This window comes from Hyperolius riggenbachi, chromosome 6, assembly GCF_040937935.1.
Source record: "Hyperolius riggenbachi isolate aHypRig1 chromosome 6, aHypRig1.pri, whole genome shotgun sequence".
NCBI lineage: Eukaryota > Metazoa > Chordata > Amphibia > Anura > Hyperoliidae > Hyperolius > Hyperolius riggenbachi.
Window position 1 is genome coordinate 282022412 of NC_090651.1, and position 12367 is coordinate 282034778.

A 12367-nucleotide genomic window follows, 5' to 3' on the forward strand; every position below is an offset into this window, starting at 1 on the left:
AATACCTTGGGGTGTCTTCTTTCTAAAATGGGGTCATTTGTGGGGTTCCTATACTGCCCTGGCATTTTAGGGGCCCTAAACCGTGAGGAGTAGTCTTGAAACGAAATTTCTCAAAATGACCTGTGAAATCCTAAAGGTACTCATTGAACTTTGGGCCCTTTAGCGCAGTTAGGGTGCAAAAAAGTGCCACACATGTGGTATCGCCGTACTCAAGAGAAGTAGTATAATGTGTTTTGGGGTGTATTTTTACACATACCCATGCTGAGTGGGAGAAAGATCTCTGTAAATGGACAATTGTGTGTAAAAAAAATTAACAAATTGTCATTTACAGAGATATTTCTCCCACCCAGCATGGGTATGTGTAAAAATACACCCCAAAACACATTATACTACTTCTCCTGAGTACGGCAATACCACATGTGTGGCACTTTTTTGCAGCCTAACTGCGCTAAGGGGTCCAAAGTCCAATGAGCACCTTTAAGCTTTACAGGGGTGCTTACAATTTAGCACCCCCCAAAATGTCAGGACAGTAAACACACCCCACAAATGACCCCATTTTGGAAAGTAGACCCTTCAAGGTATTCAGAGAGGGGCATGGTGAGTCCGTGGTAGATTTCATTTTTTTTGTTGCAAGTTAGAAGAAATGGAAACTTTTTTTTTTTTTTTTTTTGTCACAAAGTGTCATTTTCCGCTTACTTGTGACAAAAAATAATATCTTCTATGAACTCACTATGCCTCTCAGTGAATACTTTGGGATGTCTTCTTTCCAAAATGGGGTCATTTGGGGGGTATTTATACTATCCTGGAATTCTAGCCCCTCATGAAACATGACAGGGGGTCAGAAAAGTCATAGATGCTTGAAAATGGGAAAATTCACTTTTTGCACCATAGTTTGTAAACACTATAACTTTTACCCAAACCAATAAATATACACTGAATGGGGTTTTTTTTATCCAAAACATGTTTGTCCACATTTTTCGCGCTGCATGTATACAGAAATTTTACTTTATTTGAAAAATGTCAGCACAGAAAGTTAAAAAAATCATTTTTTTGCCAAAATTCATGTCTTTTTTGATGAATATAATAAAAAGTAAAAATCGCAGGAGCAATCAAATAGCACCAAAAGAAAGCTTTATTAGTGAGAAGAAAAGGAGCCAAAATTCATTTAGGTGGTAGGTTGTATGAGCGAGCAATAAACCGTGAAAGCTGCAGTGGTCTGAATGGAAAAAAAGTGGCCGGTCCTTAAGGGGTAGAAAGACTGTGGTCCTCAAGTGGTTAAGTGATAAAGATGCTAATCCTGCTGTAACCATTGGTGTCAGCACACAGTGGATTTCTGATTATTGGTGATCTGCAGTATCACCAATAATGCAGAGGCTATACCCGATTATGTGTGATCTGCAGAATCACCAATAATACCAGTATAGCTAACACAGGACACCTAAAGTGATAAAGTGTTTGGTGCAACAGTAAGAAAGGTTATCTCCCGAAGAGCGGGAGATACAGACTCTACTGCAGCCAGTGGACCCCTGAGGTGCAGGTGGCCACTAGCTGTACTTCATCTCTCTTTCTGAGCGTAAGAGAGACAGACTGTACTGCAGCCAAGGATTCCCTGATGGATTGGGAATCAGACTGTACTGCAGCCAAGGATTCCCTGATGGATTGGAAATCAGACTGTACTGCAACCAGTGGACTCCAATGGAGTAGAGACCCCTGGCTGGACTGCAGGGAGGACTTCCTGAGGAGCAGGAAGCCCTAGCAGCTAATTGACACCTGGAGGAATAGTGTCACGAGTAGCACAGTCAGACTGATCACTCAAGGGATGAGTGACAGCCAGAAGGGTCAGACAGGCCAGGTCGTCAACACACTAGCAGATAAATTACAGAGACAGAAGACTGATTCGGTAACCAGGTACAGGCAAGGTTGGCAACTAGTAGACAGATGGCCAGAGGTACCGAATCAGAAAGCAAGAGAGAGGTCAACAGAGCCAGAGGTCATAACAAATATCAATAAGCACAATCCTAGTCTGAGGTGTGAGGTCCTTGGTCTCGACACCCGGGAACTAGTATAAAGAATAACACAGTATCCTAGGCTAGGGTGTGAGGTTCTTGGTCTCAACACTCGGGAACTGGTCTAAAGTATAACACAGCAATGACACAGTAATCCTATACTTGGGTGTGAGGTCCTTGGTCTCAACACCCTGGAACTGGTCTAAGATATAACACAGTAAACTTCAAGAGCGGAATCTGGCTAAGTGTGAATTCTCAGTTCCAACTGGTTCTAACACACTGTAGGATCTGACTGAGGTCTGAGTGCTCACACGTAAGTATTCGCAACAGCAGACAACCAGCAACTGACAAGCAAGATTAATATATACTACAGCGCTCCGCAGCGCCGCCCCCAGCAACTCAGCCAACCAGAAGTTCGCTGGGAGCAGCTGATCGTCCTGATCAGCTGATACCTCTCCTGCTGGCATAAAGGTCCTGTCTTCTGGCGCGCACGCGCGTAGCTCTCCATCTGTGTGCAATAGAAGGCCCAGGCAAACCAGACACATGTTGCTGTGCGTAAACCGCTGGTCTGAATGTGGAGACAGCCGCCCCGCCGTCAGACCGCGCGGCGGTATCTCTGCTATTCATTACACCTGCATTCAAAACTTGCAAAACTTTTTCTGCTGTTATGGTTTGTAGTTATCACATACTTTAGGAGCACTGGCCCTAGTGCCAAACAGTGCCAAAGAGTTGAATGCTGGGAGTTCTTTTTATCAATAATATATTCCTCCTCTACCGTTTATTTTCCTGCCTAGCTGCTTACAGAAACACCCTCTGATTACTTCTGTTTACAAGCAAGGCTGAGGTGACTCAGTGATTGGATGTGTAAATAAAAAAGTGCAGTTGTTATACATCTCAGTGGGAGTGTCTGAAGACTCTGGGAGGAGGTCAGCTAATGAATACAAAATGAGCAATAGAAGGGGGGTAACAAGAGTCAGGGAGGATATGATGTCAGCATAAGCTTGGCAAGATGGCCACTGCCTAGAATAGGATTTTTCTGCTTTTTCTTTATAAAAGTCACAGGAATCATTACGTGGATAGCACAATACATCTGTTATGTAAGTAGAAGTAGTATTTATCTACTTATATATGTGTTTTTTATTTCTAGGTTAGCATGTGTGTCGCTTGTTCTTTAAGAGACATGTAACATGATGAGGTGATATGTGTGTGTACAGTGGCAGGCAATCAAATCAATATGCTGTGATGTATTTATGCTTTTTATCTTTCTCTGTCTGAAATAGTTAATGTTCTACTATTTAACTGTCAGATTTTCTCCAGTTGGTTCCCATTCATAAAATACTTTGCTCTAGGATGCCCTTCTCTCTGGCTTGTACATATAGCCATATATGCTACATAATTTGTAATGATAGTATTTTAATTGTAATTATATTTGTATTTTGTATTTTAATTGCTTGTTGCACCTTATGCAATTCTGCACTTTATAATTGTCCCCTGATGAAGCCCACAGAGTTTATGGGGTGAAACATGTTGGGATAGGTGGAGGGGGTGATTGTCTTATTTATTATATGCATTTATTTTAAAGAGGTTAAGAGAGGACCAACATCCCTATAATATATAGGCTTCCAATAGGGTGTTCAGAATTTTGATCTCTCACCTCTTTTCCATGTCAAAAATTTGCACAGTCAACATCTGTTTTTATTGATGCATTAAAAGTTAAGTTTAATCCTAAATTGTCTCCCAAAGCATGCATTTCTTAATTGAAATCAGTATAGTGTGGTAGGTTAGTGTTAGGCATCACATTGGTGGATATTCCGGTGGGAGTGGGGGGACATTATATAGTGTGGTTATGGTTAAGGGCTTTGCCTCTGACACAGGAGAACTGGGTTCAAATCTCGGCTCTGCCTGTTCAGTAAGCCAGCACCTATTTAGGATGAGACCTTGGGCAAGGCTCCCTAACACTGCTACTGCCTATACAGCACATACTAGTGGCTGCCACTCTGGCGCTTTGAGTCTGGCAGGAGAAAAGCACAATATAAATGTTCTGTGTCTGTCTGTGTCTGGTTTGGTTTGGCATTGCCTGGGGGTGGGGGGCTCAGTCAGAGTTAGGCTTCATGGGGGGGTGGTAATTTATGGTTAGGCATCAGTGGGGGGCTGGTTAAGGTTAGGCATCAGTGGGAGAATGGTTAGGGTTAGGCATCCGTGGGTGGGTCAGTTAGGGTTAGGCATCAAGAAGGAGGGCTCGTGTGAGAGTAAGATAAGATTAGTAAGAGTAAGATTAGGTTAGGCAGCAGGAAAATATCAGTAAAGATTACTGATATATTATTATCAGAATTGTGAAGTTATTCATAATAGAATATCGGTAATTTTCCAATATTCTACTTGCAGCTTTCTCTGGGATCGAAATTCTTATGGCACCCATTTTAAATGTATGCCTTAATATAGCAATGTCTTCAACATACAAATAGGTCAAACTTAACGATAAACTACAACATGAAGAGCACTCTTCATGTAATGTCACAACACACTCACATACACCTCACATCACACAAATCACTAAATAAGCTCTAGTGGCATCCCACACTCTATGCCTGCACAGTGAATGCTAGTTTAAAATGATGTGTCACCAATGCAGGATATCTACTCCAGTTTACAAAACTTCACAGGCAATGGCTCTGCTAAAATACACTCCTCTTAATTTAATGTGCTCCTGAGGCGGCGCGGGGGAGGGGGGAAGAGATGGAGCACAGAAGCATGTTCCTGTGTCCCCTATGTGCCGCTCTCTGCCCGCCCCTCCCCCCCCTGCTCCACACTGTCACCCTCTGAAATTGCCGACATGCATCTTGCGGAAATTTTGAGGGGGAAGAGAGGCACTTTTGCAAAATGCACGCTGTGGGTGTTCCCAAAGCCCCTTCCCCAGCTCTCATTGGGCAGCTCTGCCTCCCTGCACTCTGCTCTGTGGCGAAACACACAGAGCAGAGCTTGCAGCTTTGTGACCCCAGGGGCCACTGAAAGTAAAAGTATAGGATTTCTGGCCACAGGAGCGGTGGAGAGCGGTGGTAATTAAGGCTACCTCATCCGTCTAGCCCTTCGGATCAGGTAGCTTGTTTTTTCTTTAGAAAAATGTCCGCCTCAGATTCAGTTTAAAGACTTGTTAAAGAATAATAACCTCAACCACACATGACAAAAATACTAAAATCAACTGAAGATAGATTTACTAAAAGGTAAGATGTGAAGATAGTGTGAGAAAACCTCACTTCACTTCATGAAAAGGAAACATAAGCTATATCCACTCAATTAAAAATATCCCTAATTATAGAAATTGGGAAAATGAATAGAAATTTTTGTTCCTTACTGCTAAATAAAGATGGCCCAAACCTCCTATTTTCGGTTCGCGAACTGGGTTCGCGAACTTCCGCAAAATGTTTGGTTCGAGCAAACTTCCATGAACCGCAATAGACTTCAATGGGGCGGCGAACTTAGAAAACTAGAAACATTTATGCTGGTCACAAAAGTGATGGAAAAGATGTTTCAAGGGGTCTAACATCTGAGTTTTTGCATGGATGAGTGGGATAGACGCCAAAAGTCCCGGGCAAAAATCTGGATTTGATGCAAAGCAGCGTTTTAAGGGCAGAAATCACATTGAATGCTAAATTGCAGGCCTAAAGTGCTTTAAAATATCTTGCATGTGTATACATCAATCAGGGAGTGTAATTAGAGTACTGCTTCACACTGACACACCAAACTCACTGTGTAACGCACCGCAAACAGCTGTTTGCGTAGTGACGGCCGTGCTGGACTGGTTCGCACCATGGCCAGAGTACAAGCCGTGGCGCTTTTCAAGCCCATATGGTTGCCGTGCTGAGGTAGTTGAATAACAGAACAGTGACTGTCCAGCTGATCAAATTTGGTCTGTCCACAATGAAGCAACAACCTTATTATCTTGGGTGTGCCCCCTCCCCCCCGCGCGACACTCGCATAGCCGGCAGTCATTGCTTCATTGTGATACGCAAGCCCCTTCACCGCGGCAAGGTAATGATCACGAAAGAGAATTGGCACATGTACATGCCTTTTGTTTTGTTGTTGCAGCCGCAGTGCAGCCAGAAAAATTAGGCAGGCATGTACATGCACCAGAAAAATTAGTACAGCGGCTGCTGCTAGCAGCGGCCTTAAAAATTCAGGAATCCGCCTGGAGTCCTGGACCCTGTTGGTGGTGACGGAGAAGGCAGGCAAGCGGCCTGCAGGCAGAGATGCTGTGTGGGGAGCGACTTAGTCTTGGGGCAGGCAGTCACACGGCGTACAGGCAGAGATGCTGTGTGTGGGGACTGACTTAGTCTTCGGGCAGGCCTGACCGTGCTTTGCAGACCACGTGGTCAGATAGTCCCTTGACCCAACGCTGTGTGCCAGAGATGACACCACTTGCCTTTCAACATTACGGTAAAGTTTGGGTATCGCCTTTTTTGAGTAATAATTGCATATCTTCCATTGCGGTGTGTGGATTTGCTTTTGTGTGCTGCGTCCCCTCAGGTGATCATCCCATTGCAGTTTGTGCTTTGTAATCATGTGCCTTTGTAAGGTAGTTGTCCCTACGCGGGTCTTGGTCTTTTCACGGCTCAATTTTCGGTGGCAGAGAGTACATATGGCATTGCTCTCATCTGAGGCAGACACACAAAAAAATTTCCACACCGCTGAGCACTGGGGTGATGGCACTTTGGTGGTGGCGGCTAACTGTGTATTAAAGAGACACTGAAGCGAAAAAAAAATGATGATATTATGATTTGTATGTGTAGCACAGCTAAGAAATAAAACATTAAGATCAGATACATCAGTGTAATTGTTTCCAGTACAGGAAGAGTTGAGAAACTCCAGTTGTTATCTCTATGCAAACAAGCCATTAAGCTCTCCGACTAAGTTAGTCGTGGAGAGGGCTGTTATCTGACTTTTATTATCTCAACTGTTCCTGGACTATTTACTTTTCCTCTGCTAGAGGAGAGGTCATTACTTCACAGACTGCTCTGAAAGACTCATTTTGAATGCTGAGTGTTGTGTAATGTGCACATATTATAGAATGATGCAATGTTAGAAAAAACACTATATACCTGAAAATAAAAGTATGAGAATATTTTCTTTGCTGCTAATCTTCTAGTAATTATTCATAGTACACAACCAATTCACTATATCATATTTTTTTTCGCTTCAGTGTCTCTTTAAATGGGGTGTCAGAATCAGAGCAGGAGGAGGAAGATATGTCACGCTTCCATGCGGAAGCTGAGAAAGATGAGGTGTTCTGTGTTCAATAGTCAACTACGTCCTGACAATATTGGGGGTTGATGGCACGTGCCTTCTTCTGAACACGGACAGCACTAAATCACAACAGCGCGACCTCAAACAGACCTGCCAGGTGGCCTGCCCCTGCATTTTGTTTTGTCCATATTGGGGGGGATGAAGTGAAAGGTATGCACTGACTTGACTAATACCATGTGCAGTCAGTCACACAGGTGCAGTTAACAGGTATGCACTGAGTGGTATATCACACTGCGTGCGCTCACGTAGGTAGGTGGGTGGGTGCACTGAAGTGAACAACAGGTAGTAGGTATATGCAGGGATGGGTATTACATGTGCACCTGTCACACACAGACAGGTAGCGGACAGGCACAGTGACACTGCTTGCGCTCAGCTCACATAGGTAGGTGGGTGCACTGTGAACAACAGGTAGGTAGGTATATGCAGTACTGGGTATTACAATGTGCATCTGTCAAACACACAGGTAGTCACTGAATGTGCTGGGCCTGGCAGTGGCACACACACAGTATAGATTATCAAGGCTGTCTATGCAACACAAGTGTCAGTGGGACACACAGAAAAAAAAATAGATTACAAGAACAAGATTAGCTCTCAAAAGAGCTGTTGTGGGCTGCTATTTTAGCAATAAGAATCAGCAAGGAGCAAGCTAACAAGCCTACAAGAGCCTAACTAATCTTTCCCTATGAGGGAGTCTGCACTGCAGCAGCTGTCCCTTCTCTATTTACTGCAGGCACACGAGTGAGTATAATGGCCGGCGGGGCCTGCCTTTTATAAGGGGGGGAGTGGCTCCAGGAGGGAGTGTAGCCTGATTGGCTACAATGTGCCTACTGACTGTGATGTAGAGGGTCAAAGTTGGCCCTAATGGTGCACTATGGGGACGAACCGAACTTCCGGAAAAGTTCACTGCGATCGCGAACCACGGAAGTTCGCTGGGAACCGTTCGCCGGCGAACCGTTCGGGCCATCTCTACTGCTAAAGATACCTTCCTGGTGTCAGAAAAAAAAGTCATAAAAACTATTACAGTAAGAATGATAGCATAGAAGAACAAAAGGTGTTGAGTAAGCTTAACAAAAAAAAAAAAGCTGGAGGATGAAGAAAGATTAAGAAGCTGAAAAGATGTGCCACCCAGTTACAGCAACAGTCAGGAAATATGATTTACGTGAAATGGTAACATGGCATCATTATGATAACAGTCAATTATTTTGGTGACAATAATGTGCTAATATTATCAAATATAAGAGGTGGAGCAGAGATTTGTGTACAAGATGTTATCTTTTCAAGAAGAGTTGAATTCTGAGAATTTTGAAAAACAGTTTCCTACTTCTGCCACCCACGCAAAGCAGATAATCAGTATTAGTAGTATTTTAAAGCTGTAGAAAGGCCTTTTTTGCTTTCTTCTAAAGCTTGCAGTCACATGACATTTGGGTTGGGCTTCTAGGCCTTCCTCCTCCCTGGTGGAGGTGTGGCACTGCATTATTCCATCAACTCTTAAGCTGGCCATACACTAGGCCGATTCCCACTAGATCGACAGCAGATTCGATCACTGGGATCGAATCTGCTGTCACATCATTCCCGCAACACGCCGAATTTCGATCCATTTCGTCCGATCCCGTTGATCGCTCCGTGCGGAAAATTACCGTCGATCACCCGCGGGTAGGGAGCGTGTCGCTAGCGGCGTTCGAGCACCCAATGACCGACGCAATAGAGCCCGCATACATTACCTGCTCTGCCGGCACGACTGCCCCTGGTCACCGCTGCTCCGTCTCCGCACTGGTCTGGTCTCTGGGTCCTGCATGCTTCACTTCTTCTAGCCCGGCAGAAAGTTTAAACAGTAGAGGGCACTCTACTGTTTAAACTTCCTGCCGGGCAGGAAGAAGTAAAGCATGCCGGACCTGGAGACCAGAGCGGAGACGGAGCAGCGTGACCGGGGGCAGTCACGCCGGCAGAGCAGGTAATGTATGCGGCGGAGGGGGGGGGGAGCGGCGGCAGCAGCACCACCACCACAACAGATTGTGAACGGTTTCAGGCTGAAATCGGTTCACAATCTGTTTGCAGTAAAGGTAGCCATATGATCCCTCTCTGATCAGATTCGATCAGAGAGGGATCTATCTATTGGTCGAATCTGATGGCAAATCGACCAGTGTATGGCTACCTTTAGCTTTCTACACTCCCTTCTAATAGAAGGGTTCCTGGTCTGCTGATCTTCCTCTCTACTGCACCACATTCTGAGGGCTCTTATGGAGCCCTGCCAGTGCTACTCTCTTTCCTTTTAGAGAAATGCCATCACTTGTACAGTGTTTTTGTCTTGTTACATTGCAAGCAGTTGAAAACTGCAGCCACTCAACTTACTTAACCCATGGGCACATCACAGCCAGATGGATTGAGGATGTCCATCAATGAACAATTATTCTACAATCCATCTGGCTAAATCTGCAAGCATCGTTTGCGCCATTGTAAACAAACGATCATTTATTTACATCATCGCAGCAAAACCCGTGAAAGTCAATGAGGATTGGAACGATCCTCTATGACGTAATCCAACATGGCAATTGTTCAAAAAGGAATGATCGCTGTGAGGGGTGTGCATTGTGAAACACAATTTAATGAGTTCATTAGGTAGAAAAAAACAATGTTTTGTGAGAAATAATAGCTTTTAATGGCTAACTAATAGAGTTAAATGATGCAAGCTATCTGTGATCTAGCCCCTTCTTCAGGCATATTTCCCGATGTTAGCTGAAGTAAAACACTGATGCAGATAAATGGTATCTTAATAATAATCTGCATCAGTGTTTTACTTCAGCTAACATCTGGAAATATGCCTGAAGAATGGGACTAGATCCCAGAAAGCTTGCATCATTTAACTCTATTAGTTAGCTATTAAAAGCTATTCTTTTTTACAAAAACATTGTTTTTTTCTACCTATATAATTTGTTTGGCTAACACGGTACAGAAACGTTTTTGCTACTATGAATTTTCATTAAAAGATGTTTGATATGTCAGAAAAAATTGTTTGTCATAAAAAAATCATTTGTAAAAATCGCATTGTGGGTATGGGCCATAAGGGTGCACTCAGTAGGTCACCCTTAAGCTTCAGGGAGTCTTGGCCAAGGACTCTTTACTAAGGTACTGGCTTCAACCAGGATGCAGACCCTGGACAGTTATGTCAAAGGTGATATATAAATGTAACCAATGCATTATCCAGCCACACTAGTGTCCATTGGAAAGAGGTGAATATTGTTCCAGACAGACAAGATCCCAAAGAGTATGATTAGGAATCAGATGGTTGCCTAAAAGGAGGAACACAGCCTGTGATCGCTGTGTTTGGACATTTTTGGACTAAAAAAAACGGTTAGTGTTTATCTAGTTGGGGAGGTTGAAGGGACCTCCCAGATTTGAAAGCTTTCAGTGGATAGTTTTGAAGGGACTACAATGAAACTCTTCACAGAGCTCCATATAATAATAAGAAAATCTTAATTGTCTTAGACTATTTCAATAGACAACATTTACTAAATGGCAATGAGCAGTCCAGAGGAGATTTTCTATCCAGCTGATTTCCTGCCCAACAATTCTATCAAACCTGGAATGTTGTTGCTATTGCCTCTGATGTAGGGTGTAACTAGATGGGAGCTGCCGCTGTGACTGCAGGGGGTCCAGAGCTGTAAGGTGGCCCCAATTATTACTTCACTTCCTCTGATACAGGGTTCCATCCTTTAGATCAGGTGTTTTTGTGGCTACAGTTGTTACGGGTGTGAAGATTATTATGCCCACACATGTTATGACCCTTAGAAGATGGACCCTCAAGCTGTGAGGGTCAACAGGACTAGGCAAGGAAAAGGGTGTAAACGTTGGGGGGACCTGTCAAAATTTTGCTGGGAGGGGGCATGATTTGTAGGTGCGTCCCTGCTCTGATGCCAGTGTCATCTTAAAACAGATCAATAATTCTCACAGCAAACATCTATACATATCAAAAACCTTGCTTTCAGAACAGGCATACATATGTATTTATAGAAATCAGCAGTAGATTTTTCTTTAACATATCACTTATTAAATACTTAGGTTCAAAAAGCAACATTATTTTTGAATTGTGGTACAGAATGTAATACTTGCATTGATTTTGTAAATATTGTTCAGTTTCATTGGCTGTCAGTAGTTCCTATAACCTACAATCAGAAGAGTAGATCTTCCTACCTCCCTTCCCTACTTCAACACAAGTCGTTTCCGAAATAAAAAAAAGTGCTAATGTTAATGTATGCTCTAGACTACAACAAACATGGCTGGTCAGACTTCTTTATTACACAACCCTCAAAGATCTATAGGCTCGTTTAGGATTTCACTTGGGATCTTGGAAGGTAACTTTTAAAATAGCTCCAAAATCAGTACCTTGTAAAGCAGAAACCTGAAAAAATGGTGTAATGATGACATTATTATGGCTAATGGCTGGATTTTGATTACAGTAAAGTTTCTTCAAACAAATGCTTTGATTAAACATATACAACTGCAATCATTATTTCACACCTTTTTATTATGTTCTTTATCCAGCTTTCTGCTCTGACAGCATGTCTCTAAAAGAATATACATTTATGTATGTATTCCATCGCCTGTTGCATATAACTTATACATATATGTCATAGATCTTGTATGGAAACTCACATTTTTGCCAGTGCATGTTCTTTGACAGCAGGTTGGATTTTTTCGTCTTTGAAGTAGACAGCTTGGCAGTTTGAAGGCTCTCAGTATGGAACTTTTCTCACCTTTGAAAGCAGGATGACAAGAGAGAACATCTTCATCAGGGTTTTTATAAGCCCTAAGTGCCCGTTTCACTGATGACATCATCACATGACCACAAAACAAATGTGTCAAACTAAATGCACCAGCAAGGAAGCTAAAAAATAACAGATGTTGGATAGTACTAGTAGTAGGAAAAAAAGATAATCATTTAGGTATTAATTGCAGCTTCTGGGGCACACTAAATGTTTATATTAATAGTGTACTGAGAAAATAGTACCAGGGATGTGACTTGTGCAGTGTTTCATGAGTTGTACTTTGTAATATAGACACTG

The 12367-nt window shown here is 43.0% G+C and overlaps 1 protein-coding gene across 1 annotated transcript in view; it reads right to left on the minus strand.

The window, feature by feature from the left end:
* POU2AF1 (POU class 2 homeobox associating factor 1) overlaps window positions 1–12028 on the minus strand; it is a 118368-nt gene extending 106340 nt beyond the window's left edge. The window contains exon 1 of the mRNA XM_068242829.1: window positions 11958–12028. Coding sequence (XP_068098930.1) covers window positions 11958–11973 — 16 coding nt within the window. The 5' untranslated portion in view covers window positions 11974–12028. The remainder of the gene's footprint in view (window positions 1–11957) is intronic.
* Window positions 12029–12367: the final 339 nt, after the last annotated feature.